This window comes from Pantherophis guttatus, chromosome 3 (genome assembly GCF_059756535.1).
Source record: "Pantherophis guttatus breed Tessera chromosome 3, ASM5975653v1, whole genome shotgun sequence".
Classification (NCBI taxonomy): Eukaryota; Metazoa; Chordata; class Lepidosauria; order Squamata; family Colubridae; genus Pantherophis; species Pantherophis guttatus.
In genome coordinates, this window is record NC_142065.1 from 5,542,495 (window position 1) to 5,567,779 (window position 25,285).

General features: G+C 44.0%; 1 protein-coding gene across 5 annotated transcripts in view; it reads left to right on the top strand.

The window, feature by feature from the left end:
• Window positions 1–25,285, top strand: part of RTEL1 (regulator of telomere elongation helicase 1) — a 207,794-nt gene that overhangs the window by 138,199 nt on the left and 44,310 nt on the right. For all 5 annotated transcript variants that reach the window (XM_087890974.1, XM_087890976.1, XM_060684364.2 and 2 more), the window contains exons 18-26: window positions 415–528; window positions 5,399–5,439; window positions 7,536–7,621; window positions 9,883–9,960; window positions 16,394–16,471; window positions 18,133–18,276; window positions 19,005–19,120; window positions 20,402–20,525; window positions 23,785–23,950. In XM_087890974.1, coding sequence (XP_087747100.1) covers window positions 415–528; window positions 5,399–5,439; window positions 7,536–7,621; window positions 9,883–9,960; window positions 16,394–16,471; window positions 18,133–18,276; window positions 19,005–19,120; window positions 20,402–20,525; window positions 23,785–23,950 — 947 coding nt within the window. The remainder of the gene's footprint in view (window positions 1–414; window positions 529–5,398; window positions 5,440–7,535; window positions 7,622–9,882; window positions 9,961–16,393; window positions 16,472–18,132; window positions 18,277–19,004; window positions 19,121–20,401; window positions 20,526–23,784; window positions 23,951–25,285) is intronic.

Below are 25,285 nucleotides of genomic sequence, written 5' to 3' on the forward strand. Positions count from 1 at the left end.
GAATCCGGCTTCCCCATTGACTCTGCTTGTCAGAAAGTCACAAAAGGAGATTGCATGACCCCCGCCTCCCCCCCCCCCCCGGACACTGCAGCCGTCATGAATACATGCCAGTTGCCAAGCATCCGAATTTTGATCACGTGACCGTGGGGGGGGGAGGGTGCTGCAACGGTCGTAAGTGTGAAAAGTGGTCACTTTTTCCAGTGCCGTTGAAACTTCGGTCACTAAATGAATGGTTGTAAGTTGAGGACTGCCTGCAACGTTACTGCAGATTGCTAGATTTAACCCTTAAGTACCTACAGGCGGCTGCCATCTCCTTCTGCCTGGTTTCAGGAATTAGGCAGACAAGTATTAAGCCACGAAGGCCATCTCTCTAATACGTTGATTACATCGTGTTGACTTTCTCCTTTTCTGCAGACCGTTCCCAGTTCATTTGGAAAACCCACATGTTATTGATAAACATCAAATTTGTGTAGGAGTCATCCCCAAAGGGCCGGATGGGGGTTTGCTGTCCTCCACTTACGAAAAAAGGTAATGAATTATTTCCTGTTTGCTCTCCCCCAGCTCTATCATTATTATTATTATTATTATTATTATTATTATTATTATTATTATTATTATTATTATTTAATCTTTAGTGAGATTCACAGCCTTTGAGGCTGGTTAATAGCTCAGCAGCTCGAGTCCTAACCAAGGACCTAGGAACTGTTAAGGTATCGTCGGAGGATGTAAGCTGTTCCGAGTAAGGTGGTTTTTTGTAGAGTCAAAATGTTCAAGTCCGGCAAATTTAGAATTTCTAAATATTATTATTATTATTATTATTATTATTATTATTATTATTATTATTATTATTATTATTATTATTATGTTCACTTAAGCATTCAGTGGTAAATATGTACTGATATAAGTGCTTCACACATCATAATATCCAGGCGACACATTGGAACCAATAGAAGGGAATATTTTAAGGTCAGGGTTGAACTGAAGGGCCTTGGTAGCACAGTGGACTAATGCACTGTTATTAACATCTGCTGCTTGCAATTACTGCAAGTTCAAATCCCACCAGGCTCAAGGTTGACTCAGCCTTCCATCCTTTCTAAGGTAGGTTAAATGAGGACCCAGTTTGTGGGGGCAATAAGCTGACTTTGTATAAATATACAAAAGTATGAAGGCTATTGCTTAACGCATTGTAAGCCGCCCTGAGTCTCCGGAGAAGGGCGGCATATAAATTAAAGCAAAAAAAAAACAAACAAACTGTGGGCTCCTTGGTGCTCTCTGAGCTTGGTGGTTTTCTTACAGACATTTCCATGACCCAACTCGGGAACATCATCAGTGCTAAAAGGGGATGGGGTTTGTGGGATGAGGAGGAGGATTGTGGGATCCGTGGTATTATTCTCTGAACTTGGTTATTTTTTTGCAGACGTTTTATGACCTAACTAGGTAACATCATCAGCGCTAGAAGGCAGTGGGGTTTTGCTCTGTGTTTATACATCATTGGTTTGCCCTTGTCAGTGTTGGTGGGCGTATTCTTGGTGATTCCTTGAATAGCCCGTTGTTGACTGTTTGATTGCTTGTCTGAGTTGGTGTTTCTCTGATTGGCCTGTTCTTTAAGTTTGACTGTCAGTTTAGTGTTAATATTGCCGTTAATCTCTGCTTATCTGGCTAGTGTGATCTATGAGGACTCTGCTGATATTCTTAGGATTTCATAGAGATGGAGAGAGGAATGTCTGTGGAGATTCTCGGTCATCCAAGTCATGGTTGTCCCCAAGGTGCTTCTCTTTCAAGAGGCAACTGAACTTTCTGGTTTTTCTTTGAAGATGTTTTGCTTCCCATCCAAGAAGCTTCTTCAACTTTGACTGAGCTGAAGTCCGAGCTGAAGAAGCTTCTTGGATGAGAAGCGAAACATCTTCAAAGAAAAAAAAAAAGGAAGTCCAGTTGCCTCTTGGAAAAAGCACCTTTGGAAGAGTGGGAAGAAGGAGAAGAGTGGGAAGAGTGGGAAGAAGGATTAAACATACTACCACCCACCCTCCCTTGTAAAATTTCAATCCCAATGGCAAACAAAATAGTGGTAGACTTTGCATCAAAGCCCTGTTGGGGCCTTCAGCCTATTTCATCTGGATAAACAGGAACCAATTCTGGTAGTGAGTTTTTCCTGTTTGTTTAAGCCCTGCAAAGTTTCCAACCTTTCCCCCCTTTCAAATTTATTACCGATATCTCAGGATGTCCCAGTTCCAACTGTGAGAGCCTTACATCATTTTCTCTATGAGATTCTCTCCTCCAATAGAAGAGAATGTTTGTAGCTCAGTATCCTAATTATGTTACCTAGTTGGCTCATGAATTATCTGCAAGAAAACCACTAAACTCAGAGAGCACCAAGGACCCCACAGACCTCCTCCTCCTCTCCACACACCCTGCTCCCTTCTAGCACTGATGATGTTACCTAGTTGGGTCATGAAACATCTGCAAGAAAACCAGCAAGTTTAGGGAGTACCAAGGACACCACAGCGCTCTTCCTTCACCACCACAACTCCACACACCCTGCTTCCTTCTAGCACTGATGATGTTACCTAGTTGGGTCATGGAAATCTCTGCAAGAAAACCACTAAGCTCAGAGAGCACCAAGGACCCCACAGTCCTCCTCCTCCTCCTCCACCACCACCATCATCATCATCACCACCACCACCACTCCACACACCCTACCCTCTTCTAGCATTGATGATGTTACCTAGTTGGGTCATGGAAACGTCTGTAAGAAAACCACTAAGCTCAGAGAGTACCAAGGACCCCACAGTTCGCCTCTTTCTCCTCCTCTTCTTCCTTCTTCTCCTCCACTCCACACACCCTGCTCCTTTCTAGCATTGATGATGTTACCTAGTTGGGTCATGAAACATCTGCAAGACAACCAGCAAGCTCAGAGAGCACAAGGACCCTGTATTTCCCCTCCCTTTAACCAATGTGCTTTCTGTTCTAATTGCAAAATATGTGCTTATTCAGTGACATATTGTTTTTAATTCTAAAAAACCCCAACCCATTAGATAAACTGGCCAAAGATCACAGATAAACCTTAGGGGGATTGCTAAATTTAAAAGTCATTATTGCAAATTTGTCATTGTTCTTGAATAATACCACGAGCATTCTCTATTTGTCATATCTCTATTTATTATTCTAGCATGGTGTTCCTCTTTACTCAGAAAATAGACAATGGATGATTTCCTATGTGTGGAGATAAACTATTACAGGAATCTGAACAGTTTCAGGGAAATTTGTCCCAGAGAGCATCTTAGGAGGGAAGATTCCTGATGAAGCATTAGGAGGGAAAGCGATGCTTGTGAAATTGTGATTGCAATTTCTCAGGGTTCTGCTGAGGGGTGAATCCTGCTCTGCCCTTCACTTCATTTTGCTCACTGTCACGTTTCACGGCCTTTTGATCATCGGTCGGCCAACAAACACCACTGAGGCCACTGCTCTGCCAGCTAAATTATTTAAGAGTCTGCTTTAAGGTGTTGGTGATCACCTTCAAAGCCCTTCATGAGTCCAGGTTACTTGAGGGACTGTCTTGCCCCACTGGGACTGGCCTGTACCATTTGTGCTGGCCTAGGAGGCATGCTGCGGGTCCCCATTATTCCAGCTGGGGTGGGGAGGTCCAGGAGAAGGGCCTTCTCTGCTGTTGCTCCTACCCTTTGGAGCATCTTTTTTTTTTTTGCTTTAATTTATATGCCGCCCTTCTCCGGAGACTCAGGGCGGCTTACAGTGCGTTAAGCAATAGCCTTCATACTTTTGTATATTTATACAAAGTCAGCTTATTGCCCCCACAATCTGGGTCCTCATTTCACCTACCTACCTTTGAAAGGATGGAAGGCTGAGTCAACCTTGAGCCTGGTGAGATTTGAACTTGCAGTAATTGCAAGCAGCAGATGTTAATCTGTTAATAACAGTTAATAACCATTCCTCTGTACTACATCTCACCATCCCTCACCCCACTCCATGTGAGGTTGGCCCCAACCCTCCTCTTTTCATAAGGACCTAAAGCAGGGGTGAAATGCTCCCGGTTCAGACCGGTAGCGATGGAGGCAAGTGGTTCGGAGAACCAGTAGCAAAAATCCCTGCCGCGCCCCCCCCCCCCATTGCCCAGCTGAGCCGCTCAATCATCAGAGACTTTTTCTTTAATTTTTAAAAGCATTTTTTTCTACAATCTCTTTGGCCGAAAAAATGCTTTTAAAAGTAAAAAAAAAAAAAAAAGCCTCTGATGATCGCGTGGCTCAGGTGGGATCATCACAGGCTTTTAAAAGCATTTTTTCTTCCGAAGAGGTTATAGAAAAAATGTTTTTAAAAAGGAAAAAAAGCCTCTGCCGATCAGGCAAGTCATCTGGGATCATCAGAGGCTTTAAAAGCATTTTTTTACAACCTCTTCTTTCAGATTGTAGAAAAAATGGTTTTAAAAGTAAAAAAAAAAAAAAGTTGGCCATGCCCACTCATTCATATTACCCCCACCACCACCACCAAGCCACGCCCACAGAACTGGTAGTAACAAATTTTACATTTCACCACTGGCCTAAAGACCTGTTTCTTCCAGTTGGGTTAGGACCCCAGTGGGGGGATCAGCACAATGGAAGTGATTAATAACACATCCTCCACCCAAAATAAGACATTATCCCCTGATAATAAACCCAATCAGGTTTTTGAGCACATGGCAATAAGGCCAAGCGCTTATTTCAGGGTTCAAAAAAATATAAGACAGGGTCTTATTTTCGGGGAAACATGTACATATATACATACATACATACATACGGTCCTCGACTTAAAACAGTTCATTTACTGACCATTCAAAGTTACAACAGGACTGAAAAAACGTGACCTATGAGCATTTTTCACACTTGGGACCGCTGCAGCTTCCTCGTGGTCACATGATCATATTGGTGATCGTTGCAGTGTCCCGGGGTCACATGATCAGGTTTTGCGACCTTCTGACAAGCAAGAGTCAATGGGGAAGCCTGATTCACTTAACAACCGTCTTATTATCAGCTGTGATAATTCCCTTAACAGGTGTGAGAAGAAAGGTCATAAAACGGGGCAAGACTCACTTAACCAATACTTTGGGCTCCATTGTGGTCATAAGTCGAGGACGACCTGTACCTGATAGGAATTTTAGAGTAACAGGTGGAAAGATTGCAGTCAGCTAGCTAGTCTGCGCCGGAGCCCACAAACAGGTTGTTTCATTGCTGAAGAACAATTCCATACAGCTTGGAGAGGCGTGGAAAGCAATTTCAGCACCACGAACTGAGCATGGAAAAATGATTCATTTATTTTTCCTGAAAATTATTGTGACAACCGAGCAGCATGACGTTCTTCCTAACACCTAGAACCTGTACGCTGATGGGATTCCTTCTCTCTTCATTTACAGATTTACGGAAGAATGTCTGTCCTCCATTGGGAAAACCATAGGTAAAGCAGAAAGAATCTGGGTGCAAGTCAGGACTGAATGCTCCAGTGCAGTTGATAGGGTACATAGAAGAATAAGAGAGGGTTGAAGGAGGAGATAAGGCAGAACGCTGACGTTGCTCTCACCATGTCTGCCATTGGTGATTCTTGAAAAGTTGGTGGGCTCTAAAATCTGTTTCTGGAACTTCTCTTGGAAAGCAGCTGTCAGTCCAGAGTACTCAAGGGGATGTTACAATTTTACGTTATACTATATGATGCAAGTGTGTGTGTTTGTGTTTGTGTCTTCATCCCATTACATTGGCCTATCTCCACCCAGTCAGGCAGGGAAGGGATAGCAATAGCACTTAGACTTATATACTGCTTTCTAGTGCTTCACAGCCTTCTGCAGTAGGTAGAGTTAGCCTGCAATACTGCATTCAGATAGAGAGAGAGAGAAAGAGAGAGAGAGAGATTTGAGCTGGTCAGGATCGAACTGCTGGCAGATGAACATTGAGTTAGCCTGCAATACTGCATTCTAACCACTTGCCCACCAGGGCTCTTGTTGCAAATCCCATCAGAACTCTTTTAAGGATCTAGGAAGAGAGCCTTCCCTGCTGTTGCCCATTGCCCTGTGGAATATCCTCCCACAGGTGAGGCAGGCCCCCATTCAGAATCCTTGCTTAATTCTAAAGCTTTAATTTTTACATATACTGGTTTTATATTTTAATCTTTTATCGCACACTGCCCAGAGTGTCTCTCTTGAGAGAGTTGGACGGTTCAAAAATGTGAAAAATAATTTGTGCACGCACGCGTGTATACAGTATGTGTATATATGTATTTGTGTGTACACTGGGGGTGGGTATTGTGTGAGATCACATGCACACAACCATCCCCAAGTTATCCTTTTTGAGGTCAAGACCTAAATCAGTCAAGTACCTGAGCATCTCTTCAGATTTCAGTCTGGACGCATTTTTTGTGTCTTATCCTCAGAGTCTCATTGTCAGCGGTGCAGAAATAGCCAGTTTCTTAATGTTTGAAGGGAATCGCTTCTCAGATTCAGTGGGAATCATAGAGTTGGAAGGGACCTTAGGATGTCCAGAGATCCCCTACAGCAGGGGATGTGAAACTCAAGGCCCGAGGGCTGGATCTGGCCCGTGGGGGAGCTCTGGAAATAGCAAAGGACCGGCCCACGTTACCTCTGCCAGCGAAAATATGGCCTTCCTGAGCTCCTTTTTTGCTGGCAGAGGGTTGCAGGACGCCATCCCAGCCAAAAACGGAGCTTGGGAGCCCGTTTTCCCTGGCATAGTGCTCGGACCACAGGCACCCCCAATAGGAGTGATGTCAAGCTGGCCACGCCCACCTGCCTCCCTCCCCCGAGGTCAAACACAACCTTGATGCGGCCCTCAATGAAATTGAATTTGACACCCCTGTCCTACAGTATCAATGACCATCCAAGCTCAACCCAACATATGGCAGCCTCTTCTGTTCGTTGAGAGCTTTTACAGTCAGAGAGCATTTCCGATGTATTTATTCTTGTACCCTAACATTTTAGCGATAGGAGGAAGATGGCTGAGAGACTGAGACTTTGCTTTGCTGAGAATAGGGCTGTAGCAAAGTATATGTAGCCCTTGACGTACAACCAGTCGTTTAAGTGACCGAAGTTACAATGGTGCTGAAAAAAGTGACGTACACCCAAGGTTTGTACTTAAAACCATCGCAGCATCCTACCCTCATGTGATCAAAATTTAGACTCTTGGCAATCGGCATGTATTTACGACGGTTGCAACGTCCTGAGTCACATGCTCATCATTTGTGACCTTCCCAGCCGGCTTCTGACAAGCAAAGTCAATGGGAGAAACCGGATTTGCTTAATGAATGCACGGTTCTCTTAATTGCAGTGATTTGTTTAATATCAGCGGCCAAAAAATATCATAAAGTGGGGTGTGATTCACTTAACAGCTGCCTTGCTTAACAACATAAGTTCTGGTCCCTATTGTGGTTGTAAGTCAAAGACTGCCTGTAGATCAGAAGAGAAATGTCCAAAGGTGTTTTAAAAAGCAAATGTTATCTCAGTACTGAAGTCAGATAAAGTTGGTTTAACTCACTGTGTTTTATTGCAGTTAATCTTGTCCGAATAATACCAAATGGACTCCTGGTGTTTTTTCCTTCATATCCGGTCATGGATAAAAGCCTGGAATATTGGAGAGTAGGTTTCTGCTTTGGGGAACAGACTAGACCTTAAATTGGGGGGTCTCCAAATTTGGCCATTTTAAGACTTGTGGATTTCAACTTCAGCAGCCTGCTGGGAAATTCTGGGAGTTGAAGTCATAAACGACTTAGATGAGCAAATAGAAGGGGCACTCATTAAATTTGCAGAGGACACGAAGCTGTGGCAGGAATAAACAACACCCCAGATGATACACTCAGGATCCCGATGGATCTTGACAGACTTGTTCACCAGGCCCTATCCAACAAAATGAAGCTCACTGTAGAGATAAGTAAGGTTTTGCACTTAGGCAAGAAAAACATAAGGGTAAAAGACAGACTAGAAATAAAAATAAGAAAATGGTAACAGAACATCTGCCTGACCTTGATGAATATAAATTACCGGGACCTGACCAATTACATCCCAGAATTCTGAAGGAGCTGGCAGATGTCATCTCAGAACCATTGTATCATATCTTTAAAAAATCTTGGAGCACCAGGGAATTATCAGAGGATTGGAAAAGAGCTGATGTGGTTCCCATCTTCAAAAAAGGGGGGAAAAATAGACCCAGGAAATTACAGACCAATCAGTGTAACGTCAATTCTTGGAAGATACTGGAAAAAATAAAAAATAAAAAACAGATCTGTGAACATCTAAAAACAAATAAAGTTATAACTAGCAGCCAGCACGGGTTTGTTAAAAACAGATCATGCCAAACCAATTTTATTTCATTTGTTGACAAAGTGAGTAAATTAGTAGACCAGCGAAATGCTGTGGATATAGTATAGTTAGACTTCAGCAAGGCATTTGACAAAGTAGACCACAACCTACTTCTTGATAAGCTAGAAAAATGTGGGATGGACAGCATCACCACCCAGATGGATTTGTAACTGACAAATTGTATTCAACGAGTAGTCCTTAATGGTACTACATCTACATGGAGGGAAGTAAACAGTGGGGTGCCATAAAGTTCTGTCTTAGGCCCAATATTCTTCAATATCTTCATAAATGACTTAGATGAGGGAATAGAAGGGGAATTCATCAAATTTGCAGATGACACTAAGCTGGCAGGAATAGCCAACACCCCAGAAGACAAGCTCAAAATCCAAAAGGGTTTTGACAGACTTGAACAATGGGCCCTATCCAACAAAATGAAATTTAATGTGGAGAAAAGCAAGGTTTTACACCTGGGCATGAAAAACCAGAGGTACAAGTACAGATTGGATGAAACCTGGCTCAGAAACAGTAATTGTGAGAGGGACCTTGGAGTTCTAATGGATGATCACTTAAACATAAGCCAGCCGTCTGCTGCAGCAGCCAAAAAAGCTAATGCAATCCTAGGTTGCATTAACAGAGGGATAGAATCAAGATCACGTGAAGTATTAGTACCGCTTTTAAAAGCCTTAGTAAGACCACACCAGTTTTGGTCACCATCTTATAAAAAATATGTTGAGACATTGTAAAGAGTGTACAGAACAGCAACTAAGATGATTAGGGGGCTGGAGGCTAAAATATAAGAATTAATTGAAGGAATTGGGTATGTTCAGTCTAGTGAAGGACTAGGAGTGACACGATAGCAGTCTTCCAATATTTGAGGGACTGACACAAAGAAGATAGAGTCATCCTATTTTCAAAAGTACCAAAATGCAAGACAAGAAGCAAGGGTGGGAACTAATCAAGGAGGAAGCAACTTAGAACTAAGGAGAAACTTCCTAACAATCAACCAGTGGAAGAATTTTCCCCCAGAAGTTGTGGGTGCCCCATCACTGGAGGCTTTTAAGAAGAGGCTGGACAGCCGCTTGTCTGAAATGTATAGGGTCTTCATCTTGAACAGAAGTTGGACTAGAAGACATCTAAAGTCCCTTCCAACTCTTGTTATTCACTGTTCCTTGAAGAACTCCCAGAATTCCCTATCCAGCCATGCTGGCTGGGAAATCTGGGAGTTGAAGTCCACAAGTCTTAAAGTGGCCAGGTTTGGAGACTCCTCCCAGTGGTGAAATCCAAATTTTTTTACTACCGGTTCTGTGGGCGTGGCTTGGTGGGCATGGCAGGGGAAGGATACTGCAAAATCCCCATTCCCACCCCATTTTGGGGCCAGCTAGAGGTGGTATTTGCCAGTTCTCCGAACTACTCAAAATTTCCGCTACCGGTTCTCCAGAACTTGCTGGATTTCACCCCGACTCCTCCCTTAGATGATGGAGGAGTTCTCCCTATTTTTTTATTTTATTTTAATTTAATCTCTTCTGTCTCTGCTCTGCTAGGCCCATGACTTTGCAAAAAAAATAGAAGCACTGAAGCCAATATTTGTAGAACCGAGGCACAAAGGAGCATTCACAGAGGTCAGTGAGACTTCATCACAATGTTTTCACAATAAATTACTTTTCTTTCAGAAACCTTATGCAGTCAGTTCCCTTATTAATTGATAGTCTTGGCTTAGCGATATATTCAGATGCTTTCATAAATGTTACCCTCAGCTTGTTGATGGAAGAAGAACATCTGGCCAAGAAAGATGGAGTATATTTTGGCCTGCTTGCATTTTTTCCATCTTTTTTGGCCAAATGTTCTTTCATCAACAAGCTGAGAGTATGAAAGCATCTGAATATATCACTAAGCCAAGACTATCAGTATTAGGTGATGATAATTTAATGCTTTTAAGATTCCGTAAGGCTATGCCACAAGACTACTGTAAAAGAGATTCTCCCAGAACTGATCCTTAAATGGAGATTAAATGGAGATCATAAAAAAGCGTAACAAACAAGTCATCCTTGATTTTCTGATAATGCTTTTCAGTTGTACAAGGTGCTTGGGTCTTTAGAACTGAAGAAGCTTCTTGGGTGAGAAGTAAGAGGTTTTCAAAGAAAAGACACCAAGGAAGTCCAGTTGCCTTTTGGAAAAGCACCTTTGGAATAACCGTGACCTGGATGATTGAGAATCTCCATAGACGCAAAGCCACTGTGCTGTCCTGTTCACACTCCCACATACCTAGTGGTTTAGTGGGTTTATTAATACTCCCCAGCAATTCACTTCACCAAAAACCCAGAACTATTCAGCCAAAGGTAGACCGATGCTAGTCCACAGAGCAATGGCCACTGAGTCCACAAGGTACTTGAAAGTTTTCCACAAAAGACAAATCCATCAGGCAAAATTAAATCCACAACACAAGAGGATTCACAAGGCAAGAAAAATCCAGAGTTCACAAAGCACAATCCAAAGTCAAGGCAGGAATCACGACCAGAAAACATGCGTCTAGGAAATGAACACATTGTTCCCAACATCGGCTCTATCCGTGTGCTGTGTTAAATAGCCAGCTTCTGGTGCAGCCCATCAAGAAAGGTGAAGTTGCCTCCTCATGAGTAATTTGGCTGACCTCTGCTGCTCCTGCCTTTTCTCTGTCCTACCTGTTCTTGGATCAGGTGCAGAAGGCAGGATATAAAAAAGATATGGAGACTCTAGAAAGAGTGCAGAGAAGAGCAATAAAGAGGATTAGGGGACTGGAGGATAAAACATACAAAGAATGGTTGCTGGATTGGGTATGTCTAGCTCACGGGAAACTCGCCGTGCTCCCTTGCTGTCACGTGATGTTTTGCGACATTTTCCCCATTCACGGAGTTGCGGTGGGCGTGGCCTGCGTGTGACGCATCTGGCCCGCAGACTGCTAGTTTGGCATCCGTGATCTTAATGAAAAGAAGGACTAGGGGTGACATGATAGCAGTGTTCCAATATCTCAGGAGTTGCCACAGGGAAAAGGATGGGGGGGGTCAACCTATTCTCCAAAGCACCGGAAGGTAGGACAAGAAGCAACGGATAGAAACTAATAAAAAAAAAATTCAACCTAGAACTAAGGAGGAATTTCCTGACAGTGAGAACAATTAACCAGTGGAATGACTTGCCTCCAGAAGTGGTGAATGCTCCAACACTGGAGGTTTTTAAGAAGAGATGGGATAACCATTTGTCTGAAGTGGTGTAGGGTTTCCTGCCTGAGGAGGGGGTTTGGACTAGAAGACCTCCAAGGTCCCTTCCAACTCTGTTATTCTATTCTATTCTCATCATCACTGACCCACTGCACTTGTGATCCAGCCAAATTACCCTCAGCTGGTTGCTTGGAACCATTGACCAACACCCCTCCTGAAGTGCCTGAGACTGGTTCATCCTCCTCTGAAGTGACCTCTGGAGAGGTATCTGGGGGAGCCATCAGAGCCACAGAGCCATGTTTGTGTGTCTTTCCTGAAGGCCAGGTCGGTGGGGGCTCTGCCTTACCTCTGGGATGAGGGAGACTATTCCATAGGGCGGGGGGAACAGCAATGGTTTATTTGAAACCCACCAGTTGGACTTCTTTGGTTGACAGAGTCCGCAACGTATCTTCCCTGCCCAACCTGGGCAGAACAAAAAGGATCTCATAGGTAATTTTATTTATTTATTTAGAACAGGGGTAGGAAACTGTGGCTTCTTATGACTTGTGGACTTCAATTCCCAGAATTCCTGAGCCAAACAGGAGTTTTCGGGTTGAAGTCCACAAGTCAAAAAAAACAGGGGCCCATAGTTCCCCACCTCTATTTTAGAAGGTCACGTAAAATCCTGCCTTTGGCTAACATGCTAAATTTGAGATTGTGTTAAATCTCACTTAGCTTTTTGGGCATATGTTTTTTACATATTATACAAAAAACAGCCTGTTTGGCGGTTGGTGACTCTTTGAATTTTGCAAAGCGAGTCATGGGGTAACTAGGTTAGGCAGCCAACGTTTGGGAGCTGGTAATTAAAGGTTATTTGCTTTAGGGACTTGGTCACTGCATAATCATTTTTTTTCCCCGGAAGGACAAGATTAGTAAATGGTATTTTTACTCAGTGAGTGAGAGTGAAGTGCTTGGGAGCAGGGAAAGAATTATGTGTTCTTTCTATCTTTTGACCTTCCTGTGTGAGTAGCAGGAGGGAGTTTTCCGTTTTCCTTTGTTCAGCACAACTTGTCCAGTCTGGGGAATTTCTTATAGCAGATGGAAGAGAGCACTGCTAACAGGTGATCAATTATCATGAACGTTAGGCAACTCTTACTTTAAAGCCAGTGTTTTCCAATATTTATTATTATATATTTTTATTCTTATTCAAAACAAATTTAAAATATAAAATACAGCGCTGAAAAAAAAAATCCAAAAGGACAAAAAGAAAAAAAAACCCCACAAAACCATCAAAGCATTAAAAAAAGGTGCATCACACAAAAAGACATACACATACCATCCCCTCTAGTTGAATACTGATTAATATATTATTGCAGCATTAATTGCAAATAGATTCAATCGTTTTAAAAAAAATTGGAGGGCTTGTTTCGCAAGGGGTGGGAACTAAATGTTGTGGTGTTTTCCAATCTTGATTACTTGCAAATGGAAAGGACACTGAATATATGTTCCATTCAGGACTTTGCTTTTATTATGTGCTCTACATGGGGCCCCCCTTGAAAAGTATCCAGAAGCTTCCATCGGTTCATAATGCGGTGACTTGAACACTTTTGTGTAAGCCTAGATTTGCACATATGTCGCCTCTCTTGCAGGATCTGCATTGGCTGCCGATTTGCTTCCAAGTCTCATTTAAGGTGCTAGTTGTGACCTTGTAACTCTGCATGGTCTGCAACTAGGTTATTTGAAGGACCATCTTTTCCCAGCCACCTCTACTCGATCCACTAGAGCAGGGAGGCAGGGACTGTTACGGCTCCCCTCTCTTAAAGAGGTCCATCTTTTGGGACCTAGAAGAAGGGCCTTCTCCTTAGTGGCTTGCTCCTTGTGGAACATCATCCTTAAGGAGATAAGATTGGTCCCCACCTTCACCTTCTTTCAGAAGGCCTGAAGACTTGGTTCTCCCAGTAGGCATAGAGTCCCCAGAGTGATATGGAGCCCATCACATGGCTGATCTGGTGGGTAGGGCTGTGTGTGGAGTTTATTGAGTTTTGTCCTTGGGTTTTATCTTTATAAGCCACCTGGAGTCACTGTGAGTGATCTGAGCAGCTGTTTAGACTTACTCGTAACGCACCTCTACTCGCAACTTGACAACAGAAACGAAGGGAGGGGGGAGGAGAATGCTTGGAATATATTAGGAGCTGGGAGGAGTTAAAGAATCTATGTGAGCCTTTGGCAGCCTGAGAAGATCCTGATACTTCAAGGCCGTGCGATGGGAATCTTCCAAAAGCGCAGACTGTTTTCCCAAAATAAAAAGAACGTGTTGGATTGATGGACAATGGACAGTAGGTGGGCCAAATGGAGGAAAGGGGAAATGAACTGCTGTTTTTTGCACGAAAACCTCAGAGCTAGCTTTGCTTCTAATGTACCCTGTATGGATCTATCAGTAAAGTTGTACTCTTGGTAAAGTAATGTCCAGGAGTTTCTTTTGCTGCATATGCCAACAGGACGGTTGACAGATAAATCTTCTTACTAAATTAAATAAGTTACAGGTAGTTCTCAACCTGTGACCGCAACTGAGCCCTAAAATTTCCATTGCTAAGGAAAGCAGTTGTTAAATGAGTTGCGCTCCATTTTACGACCTTTTCTCCCGCAGTGGTTAAGCGAATTGCTGCAGTTCTTAAGTGAGTCAGGTGGTCGTTATGTGAATCTGGCTTGCCCCATGGACTTGGCTTGTTGGAAGTCAGCTTGGAAGGTTACAAATGGTGATCGCATCACACGGGGACACCCCAGCTGTCATACATGCCAGTTGCCAAGAAATTTGATTGCTGCAAGGTTGTAACTGAAAACCCAGTCATAAGTCAGTTTTTTCAGTGCTGTTGCAACTTCGAACAGTCACTAAATGAATTGTATGTCGAGGACTACCTGTACTGGAAGTGAGTTCCTAAGCTTTTTCAAGTAAAATTCATTCCTGGTTGCTTTTTAGTTTTTGTTTTTTTTTCCAACACAGAAAGTTACAGAGAGGACTTCTAATTGCTGGTACAATCAAACACTTTTATTACTCTCTTTTGGACGGAGCCATTTCAGAGTTAATGTTATTTCTTAAATGCTTCCAAGAGAACTAACTACATTTTGAAATAAAATATCTTCATCTGGGTTCACTCTGGGGAAAATGCACATGCAGAACCCTTTAGACAGTTCATGATGTTGATGTTCCAGTGAGACTAACTAGGTGTACCAAGAAAGTACGGTATGTGGGGTCCCTGGTGCTCTCTGAGCTTGGTTGTGTTCTTGCAGATGTTTCATGACCCAACTAGCTAGCGTTATCAGTGTCAAGTGCAAGGCATCAGGAACCAAGATAGCGTTCAAAAGCACTACAAATCTATTTCGTGTTACCTATACACGAGAATCTGAACTATTACGGAAATGGTCAAGGCGAATTGGCACCAGATAAGAGTCAACTGATTTCAAGGGAGGAGGTGGACTTAGAGACTCCAAGCTGATGATACGTTTGACTCTGTCCTCTGGCTCAGCCTGTTCATTTCCAAGAATAAGTGCTAAAGGGGAGTGGGTTTCTCTGTTAACATACAAGTGGCTTGCCCTGTCAATGTTAGTGGGACAGTCAAGGAACTACCAACACACAAGCAACAAACAACAAGCCTAATCAAGGAACCATTGAAACAAGAACTCCCACCAACACTGAGAGCCACTAACTAGTATATTAACAGAGCAGAGATTATATTATCTAGCTGGGTAATGAAACATCTATAAGAAAACAACCAAGTTCAGAGAGCACCAAGGGCCACCACTACTTCCTCCTCCTCCTCTCCCTTCTTGTACTCACGATGCTACCTACTGGGTCATGAACCGTCTGCAAGAAAACCACCAAGTTCAGAAAGCATCAAAGATCCCACAGTTCAAACCCGAGCTACAAATATTCAATAAGTAGGATGTATATTTGACAGTAAAAAAAAAAAGGGGCAAAAGGGTTCTCAGCTGAGATGGTGATCCATGCGCTTTTGACATACAGTCATGCTGGCCACATGACCACAGAAATGTCTCCAGACAATGTTGACTGTCAGCTGAGGGAGCCAACATTGTCTGGAGACATTTCTGTGGTCATGTGGCCAGCATGACTGTATGCCAAAAGCGCATGGATCACCATCAAAGTGGCACCTACTTATCTACTTGCATTTCTCTCCGGTGTCAGCTGAGAGGAAGATGAATCAGTTCCAGGCACATCTGGAGGGGAGTTGCTCAACAGTGCCAAGCAACCATCTGAGAGGGATTCGGCTGAAGCACAGCTGCAGCAGGGCAGCCTTGAGGCTTCAGGCAGGAAAGCAGGCAGCTGCAGCCAGTCAGCGATGAGGAAGAGGAGCTGCCTGCTGCACCTGATCCAAGGACACGTAGGGCAGAGAAAAGGCAGGAGCAGAAGAGGTCAGCTAGATTACTCGCAAGGAGGCAGCTTCGCCCCTCATGATGGGCTGCACTAGAAGCCGGCTATTTAGCATAACAGACAGATGGAGGGGATGCTGGGAACAACATGTTCATTGACTAGCTGTCTGTTTCCAAGTCGTTGTGATTCCTGCCTTGACTTGGATCGTGCCTTGTGAACTCTGGACTTTTCTTGTCTTGTGAACTCTCTTGTATTGTGGATTTAATTTTGCCTGGTGTGGTGGGGTTTTTTTGACTGGAAAACTTTCAAGTGCCTTGCGGTCTCATTGGCCATTGCTCTGTGGACAAGCATCTGCTGGTGGCTGGACTTAATTGGGACAGTTCTGGGTTTGTGGTGAAGGGAGTTGTGGGGGAATATTAATAAATCCACTAAACCACAGTTATCTTTGTGTGTGTGTGTGCATTCTGTTTGAACTGATCTAACTTTTTTCCCTAGGTTATGGACGCCTATTATGAAAAGGTGGTCTGCCCGAAATCAAACGGTGCTATTTTCTTGGCTGTGTGCAGGGGAAAGGTATGTGTGGCCCAAACATACATACATATATTCATTTAATGCAGATCCTGTCCTGGTTCAAAATCCAGAATCGTAAAGCTCGAGAATGAGAGCAGTGTATATTCAAACTGTACAGTCGGTATAAACCTGACTAGGTTCTAGAGCAAAATTTTCAAACTTGTCAACTTTAAGAGGGATTTACTTCAACTCACAGAATTTCCCAGCCAGCACTTCTGGTAATCTAGTCTTCCAGACATCTCAAGAGCTGCCAAGTTTGAAAAACACTGGTCGAAACTAAAGCCAGTGTCCTCCCATCCAAGTAATAATCAGATGCAGTTCCAGTGAACTTTGCCAGAAAAGCCAACATTGGCTACATACTACCACCTGATGCTTCATACATTGTTTATTTTGGACACACTGTATCTCCTATGTACGGCCAATATGTGGGCTGAAGAATGAGAAGCGAAACCTTTTCTTCTCCTTCCTCAAAGAAAAAACAGTCCAGTTGCCTTTTGAAGAAAAAAGCACCTTGGAGACAACTATGACCTGGATGACTGAGAATCTCCACAGACATCAACCCTGACTTGGAAGGACAGGTGCTGTGAAGCCAAAGCACAAATACTTTGGCCACCAAATGAGAAGAGAGGGCTCCTTGGAAAAGACCCCGATGTTGGGGAAGATGGGAGGCTAAATGGGAAGTGGGGACGGCAGAGGAGATGGTTTGATGATATCATCGACACAATGAACATAAATTTGGGCAAACTCTGGGAGGCACTAGAGGACAGAACCTGTGATTCCTCAAAAGTGAGCAAAGTTAGTAACAATAACAATAGCACTTAGACTTATCCCAAAGGTGCATTTTCAGGAGGCAACTGGACTTCCTTGATTTTATTCGAAGATGTTTCGCTTCTCATCCAAGAAGCTTCTTCGGCTCTGATTGGATGATGGAGGACGGAAAGATCATCCACTACCATCCAGTCAGAGCTGAAGAAGCTTTTTGGATGGGAAGCAAAACATCTTCAAAAAACCCCCAGGAGGCAAATCTAGTTGCCTCCTGAAAATGCACCTTTGAGACAACCATGACCTAGATGATGGAGAATCTCCATAGACACTTAGACTTCTATACCGCTCCATACTGCTTTACAGCACTCTCTGAGCGGTTTACAATGTCAGCATATTGTCCCCAGCAATCTGACCTCTGAAGGATGCAGGTTTGATTCAACCTTGAGCCAGTTGGGATCAAATTCCAGGCTGTGGGCCGAGTTAACCTGGAATGCTGCATTTAATCACTGCACCATCTGTTTTCCAAAGAAAAGTAGGGCTAAGCTACCGCACCATCTGTTTTCCAAAGAAAATCTGAATATTTAATACAATACCAGGCAGCACCTTCGGTCTTGGACAGCTCCCCGCGGCCAATTTGCCACAGGACAATTCAATGCTGTGTCAATAGTTTCATTCAGTTTCTTTTATTATTGGTGACCACGTTTTTGTCGAAATCATTGCAACTTGTGTTTTTGGATTGTGTTTATTATTATTGACCACTGCTCAGTCGAAATTAATTTAACTTTTGTATTTGTTGAATTGCCCCTTGACTAGTTTGTCCCATTCTGCAACACCTTGATTTTTGCAGACATTTGTCCTTTAACAGGACAATGTTGATCAAACTCGTTATTTGTTTTCAGGCTAGCGAAGGTTTGGACTTTGCTGATAAGAATGGACGAGGCGTCATCATCACGGGCCTTCCGTACCCTCCTCGCAAGGACCCCAGGATCATGTTAAAGATGCAGTTCTTGGATGAAATGAAGACAAAAGATGGCAGCAAGCAGGTAAGGAGAGAGAGAGAGAGACGTTGCTTTGATCATAGAGATGGGCAAAACATGCCAAAGTTTGAAATTCCAAAACATCCCATTTTGTGCCAAACGTGTCAAAAGGTTTTCTTCCAAATCATTTCATTTTGACCTTGCAACGGTCTCTTTGGACTCCGTCAGAAGTATCCTGCCTGTTTTTGAGTTGATCAACCTGGATTCTAGTCTTTTTTTAATGGATTTCTAGCCAGATTTCTTAGGCTACAGGCACTGTTGCTGGATGCTTTCTAAACAGACTAAACTGAGCTCAGAAACATTCAGACATTCTTCATTTGGGTAAGATTTTGCGTGGGGGATAGTTGCTGTTGGCATCGTAACATGTGAAACAGACGTTCTTATTTTTCACTTCAAATATTGTAAACGCCTATCAGTAAATCCTGGCCTTCTCATCTGTCTGCAGTCTAGAAGGAATGATGCATAGATTAAATACACGATAAGCTCTTTTATGTTGCTATTTTAATTGGGATTTTGTTTGGGGTAGTTAATTTCCCAGAATGGGGCCTGCAACTTTCCCCTGTTCTGACCAACTGCAGATTAAGACACTGACATGGGTGTTCTCGTAAGAGGGAGCAGGGGTGAATTTTTTAAACCGTGTTTGGTCTTTTACTTTTTTAAAAAAAAAGGCTGGGAATCAAAAACAGAACGCAACACTCTTAAAATAAAGCTGTATTCTTTCCGCCATGTTTTAGTGTTTGTCTGGAAATATCTGGTACAAACAGCAGGCTTCTCGTGCCGTGAACCAAGCTATTGGAAGAGTTATCCGACATCGGCAAGATTATGGTGCCATTTTCCTCTGCGACCACAGGTGAAACTTCCCTTCCAGTAGAATTTTGTACCATTAATGTTAACTTCTTTCTTCTCACCTACTGAATATAGAGATCGGATATGTTTGTACAGGTGGTCCACAACCTACAGCAGTTCATTTAGTGACGTTCAAAGTTACAACAGCGCTGAAAAAAGTGACTTAGGACCGTTTTAACTGACTCATATTTATGACGGTTGCAGGGTCCCGTGATCCCCTTTTGCAACCTTCTGTCAAGCAAAGTCCATGGGGAAGCCTGATTCACTTAAAAGATTTATTTATTTATTTATTTATTTATTTATTAAATTTATATACCGCCCTATTCCTAAGGGACTCAGGGCGGTGAACAGCAAAGGATAAAAAATACATGTAATACAAACGTTAATTAAAAAAAAAAAAACCAATTAAAATATACTAAACACTCTGGTCCTAGATAATTCAAGACATCCCAGTTTAAAATAAAATCAAAAAGCAATATAAAGGGAAAGTTAGGCCAGGCTGGCCTGCTGAAACAGGAATGTTTTGAGGGCACGGCGGAAAGTGCGCAGATCCGGAATCTTCTATATCTCTGGGGGGAGCTCATTCCAGATGGTGGGTGCCCCCACAGAAAAGGCTCTCCCCCTGGGGGCCGCCAGTCGACACTGTTTGGCTGACGGCACCCTGAGAAGGCCCTCTCTATGGGAGCGTACTGGGCGGTGAGAGGCTATTGGTGGCCGAAGGCGGTCTCGTAAGTACCCTGGTCCTAAGCCATGGAGCGCTCTAAAGGTGGTAACTAAGACCTTGAAGCGCACCCGGAAGACCACAGGGAGCCAGTGCAGCTCGCGCAGGAGGGGAGCCACATGGGAGCGCCATGCTGCTCCCATAACTACCCACGCGGTCGCATTCTGGACCAGCTGGAGCCTCCGGGTGCTCCTCAAGGGGAGCCCCATGTAGAGAGCATTACAGTAGTCCAGGCATGAAGTGACGAGGGCATGAGTGACCGTATTTAACGAGTCCCGATCCAGAAAGGGATGCACCTGGCGAATCAGGCGAACCTGATAAAAAGACCTCCCGGCCACAGCCGTCAAGTGTTCTTCTAAAGACAGCAATCAAAAGATTGCTACTAATTTAACAACTGTGATGGTTCACTTAACAACTGTGACAAGAAAGGTCACAAAACGGGGCAAAACTCACTTAATAAATACCTCACTTAACAGCAGAAATCTTGGGCTCAATTGCGCATAAGTTAAGGACTACCTGTAATCTTTTTGTCAAGGCTGACTACAAGTCTTCCATTCTCAACAGGTTCACACAGACTGAGACAAGAGCCCAGTTGCCCTCCTGGATCCGCCCTTACGTCAAAACCTATGAAAACTTTGGACATGCCATCAGGGACGTTTCTCAATTCTTCCGTACTCTCCAACAGTGTGTAAGTATAAAACAGCAACACGTGAGGGGGATGGTGGTGAAAGAAAGTCTCCCAATTATCAGAGGAAGTGTTCTGATGAGTACATCAGTCATTTAAAGCATTCGCCCACAGACTTTTTTTAGAATCTTGACCCCTTGTTAATTCAGGAAGTTGACCTATTAACTTTTTAAACAAAAGCGTTTGGATACCTTCCAGAGTATCTGGGAGGAATCGCAGGAGATTTTGGAATGAGATTGACATGAGGGGTCCTTGGCGGTCTCTGAGCTTGGTGGTTTTCTTGCAGATGAATTATTACCCTAATGCCCCAGTACCAGAAGGGAATGGGGCAGTGGTGAAATCTGAACTGGTTTCCTACCAGTTTGCTGGCCACGCATGTGTGCAGTGCACCAAGCACACTCTGTGCACAAGCATGTGCAGTCCACGCCAAACACGTACTGCGCACACATGCACAGTACGAGCTAAATGCATGCGCAGTGCGTACCAAAAACACACTATGAGCATTCGTAGTATGCGCCAAACGTGTGGAAAAAGGCTTTGGAAGGTAAGTATAACAGCGAGGGGGGGGGGAACAGCTATGCTGCACAATCTAGATTCACTAGAAAGCAGGATTTCCTGCTTTCTAGAGATTTTAAATCGTGCAGCACAGCTGATTGTCGGAAATACCAGTTTGGGGAACTGTTTTTATCACTACCGGTTCGCCCGGTAGGATTTCACCGCTGGCATAGGGTTTATGGAGAGGAGGAGGAGGAGAACTGTGGGGTTTTTAATGCTCTCTGAACTTTGTGATTTTCTTGCAGAGGTTTCATTAACAAACTAGGTAACATCCACTGAGGCTAGCATTGATAATGTTACCTAGTTTGGGTAATGAAACATCTGCGAGAAAACAAGCTGAGAGAGCATTAAGGACCCCACAGTCATCATTGTCATCATCCTCCCCCTCCCCCTCCTCCTTGTCAGGGTTCCAAGTAATACATCCCCTTCAAGAAGAACTCCAAGGCAGACAATTTGCTCAAATAACGTTCCTTTGGGACATATCAAATTGGCAAGTTCCTGGTGGAAAACCGGCTTTAAGTTCCCACTGGTTTTCCACCCAATTAAAAGTCAAACTTTGCCACTTCCCCCCGCCCTGCCCAGAGTCTCCAGTCACATGGTCAAATCAGCATACAGTCCAGTTGCTAGGTGACCTCAGTCTCCACCTTTCGAACATCTGCACCAATGTCCTCGATTCCCATGGGAAGGGATTTTGTTTTGGCTACAATACCCCAGGTATCTCTACACCCCCCTCCCTAACCCCTTCACTCCAGCCCTGAAGCAATGGGAAGAGAACCAGCCTGAACAAACAACAAAGCTCAGTACAATGGTGAATGTTAGCGCCCCCACCCACCCCCAAAACCTCTCTAGTTAATTCAGGATGGACGTGATCACTCCAGGAAGATTAACCTGCATTCACAGTTGAAATTATGGAAATTCAGCTTGGAATATTGCATCCAGTTTTGGTCGCCGCATTACAAAAAAGATGTTGAGAGTTTGGAAAAATCGCAGAGAAGAACAACTAGGATGGCCTGGAGACTAAAACATATGAAGAACAATTGCAGGAATTGGATATGGCCAGTCTGGAGAAAAGAAGGACCAGGGGGTACATGATAGCAGTTTTCCAGTATTTGAGGGGCTGCCAGAGAGAGGAGGGGGTCAACCTATTCTCCAAAGTATCTGAAGGCAGGACAAGAAGCAACGAATGGAAACTGATCAAGGAGAAAAGCAACCTAGAAATAAAGAGAAATTTCCTGACGGTGAGAACAATTAATCAGTGGAACGACTTGCCTCCAGAATGGGTGGGTGCCCCATGACTGGAGGTTTTTAAGAAAAAACTGGAAAGCCTTTTATCTGAAATGGTAGGGTCTCCTGCTTGAACGGGGTTGGATTAGAACACCTCCAAATTCCTTTCCAACTCTTCTGTAACAAAACTTAATTGCAAGATATCCGGTCATTATATTTTATAAAGGAGAGATTCATATTTACTGCCAAGATGTAGTTGCATGCATGCATACATAACAATTCTACTGCCAAAGCTTCTCAAAGCAGTTTTCAAGGGAACGTTTTTAGAATACATAATAACTGATGTATTAAAATAATTGATTGATTGATTGATTTGATTTGATTTGATTTGATTTGATTTGATTTGATTTGATTTGTATACCGCCCTTCTCCAGGAGGACTCAGGGCGGTGAACAGCCGAGATAAAACAGAGCATACAAAATTTAAAAAACAGTTTAAAAGGTAATTAAATAATTTCGGCCCACAATTTAAAACAACCCAATTAAAACCAATTTCAAATTAAAACCGTAACGGATGAGATCAAGCCAGTCTGGCTAGGTGAAATAAATGAGTTTTCAGGGCCCGACGAAAAGTCCGGAGGTCTGGTATCGTGCGTATCTCTAGGGGGAAGTCGTTCCAGAGGGCGGGTGCCGCCACAGAGAAGACTCTCCCCCTGGGGGTCGCCAGCCGACATTGCCTGGCGGACGGCACCCTGAGGAGGCCCTCTCTGGGGGAGTGTAATAATACGTGAAAGCATACAAAAACAAGAAACCAGAGACAATAACTATACAGCGGTGGCATCTTCTGTCTTAGACTATGCAGAATGTAGATTTCTGGAGTTTTTAGAGTTTCTCAAGCCTCTTGCCCCATTGCCAACGATTACAGCAGCCCTCTGAATTCGAAGGACAGAATATCCTGGCTTAGCTAATATGTGGTATAACATCATCCATTTGACGTTGCTCTCTCCTGTTACTACACCTTCCCCCACCTCCCAAAATTGTGACTACGGGTAATCCTCGATTTGCAACCACAATTGAGCCCATCATTTCTGTTGCTAAGTAAAACATTTGTAAGTGAGTTTTGACCCGTTTTACAACTTTTCTTGCCCCAGCTGCAATTGTTAAGTTAATAACATGGTTGTTAAGTGAATCTGGTTTCCCAATTGACCTTACGTATCAGAAGGCCGAAAAAGGGGATCACGTGACCGCTGGATCCCGCGACCGTCATAAATATGAACCAGTTGCCAAGCGTCTGAATTTTGAACCAGGTGGCCGTCGCAATGCGGCAACGGCCGTAAGAGTGGGAAAACGTTCATAAGTCGCTTTTTTCAATGCCGTTGTAACTTCAAGCGGTCACTAAGTGGACTGTGGTAAGTCGAGGACTACCTGTATTGGCCATTTGAAAATGGTCTCCCTGTAACATGATGTTTCTCATTTCTGTACAGATGCCAGGTCCGCTACCTCCTCGTCATCTTCCTTCTACTATCACTGCCAAAGAAAATGATTCTTCTTCTTCGTCGTCGTCTTTTGTTCCATGCAAGCAATTCCCTACTGGGACAAAAGCCAACGTGGTGGAGGACCATGTTCCTAGTCTGAAAAGGAAGCGGATCGGTCAGTACATTCCTTTCCTTAACATGTGAGAATAGGAAACATGTACAAGTCATCCTCAACTTGTAACAGTTCATTTAGAGACTGCTCAAAGTTACAATGGCACTGAAAAAAAGTGACTTAGAAACTTCTTTCACACTTAACGACCATTGTGGCATCCCCATGATCAAAATTCAGATGCTTGGCAACTGGCCACGGCCGTCATATGCTCTTCTAAAGACAGCCGTGCGTCCAGGAGGACACCCAAGTTACGTGCCCTCTCCGTGGGGGCCAATGTCTCGCCCCCAATAGCCAGCGATGGCACCAGCTGGCTATATCGGGACGCCGGCAACCACAGTCTTGAAGGGGTTGAGTCGGAGCCTGTTCCTCCCCATCCAGACCCGCACGGCCTTCAGGCACCGGGACATCACTTCAAGGGCATCGTTGGGGTGGTCTGGGGTGGAGATGTACAGCTGAGTGTCATCAGCGTACAGATGGCACCGCACCCCAAAACCACAGATGATCTCACCCAGCGGCTTCACATGAGGAGAGGTGAGAGGACCGACCCTTGCGGCACCCCACAAACCAGGTGCCTTGAGGTCGACCTCTGCCCCCCTGCCAACACAGACTGCGACCGGTTGGAGAGATAGGAGGAGAACCACCATAAAACGGTGCCTCCCACTCCCAGCCCCTCCAACTGGTGCAGCATGATACCATGGTCGATGGTATCAAAAGCCGCTGAGAGATCTAATAGAACCAGAACAGAGGAACATCCCCTGTTCCGAGCCCTCCAGAGATCATCAACCAACGCGACCAATGCCGTTTCCGTGCTGTACCCAGGCCTGAAGCCAGACTGGAACGGATCTAGATAGACGGTTTCACCCAGGTACTGCGGGAGCTGTCGCGCAACCACACTCTCAACAACCTTCGCCAGAAAGTGAAGGTTGTAAACTGGACGATAGTTTGCCAAAACAGCTGGGTCCAGAGACCAGCTGGTTCATCACCCAACTGGGTATTATCATCAGTTCAAACCCCACTCCCTTCTAGAACTGATGATGTTACTTAGTTGGGTAATGAAACGTCTAACAAGAAAACAAACAACCTAAGAAAGGACAGAGGACCCTACAATCCTCCTCCTCTTCCTGCTCCTGCTCCCTCCTCCCCGCAAATCCCACTCCCTTCTAGCACTGATGATGTTACTTAGTTGGGTAATGAAACGTCTAACAAGAAAACAAACAACCTAAGAAAGGACAGAGGACCCTACAATCCTCCTCCTCTTCCTGCTCCTGCTCCTCCTCCTCCCCGCAAACCCCACTCCCTTCTAACACTGATGAGGTTGCCTAGTTGGGTAATGAAACG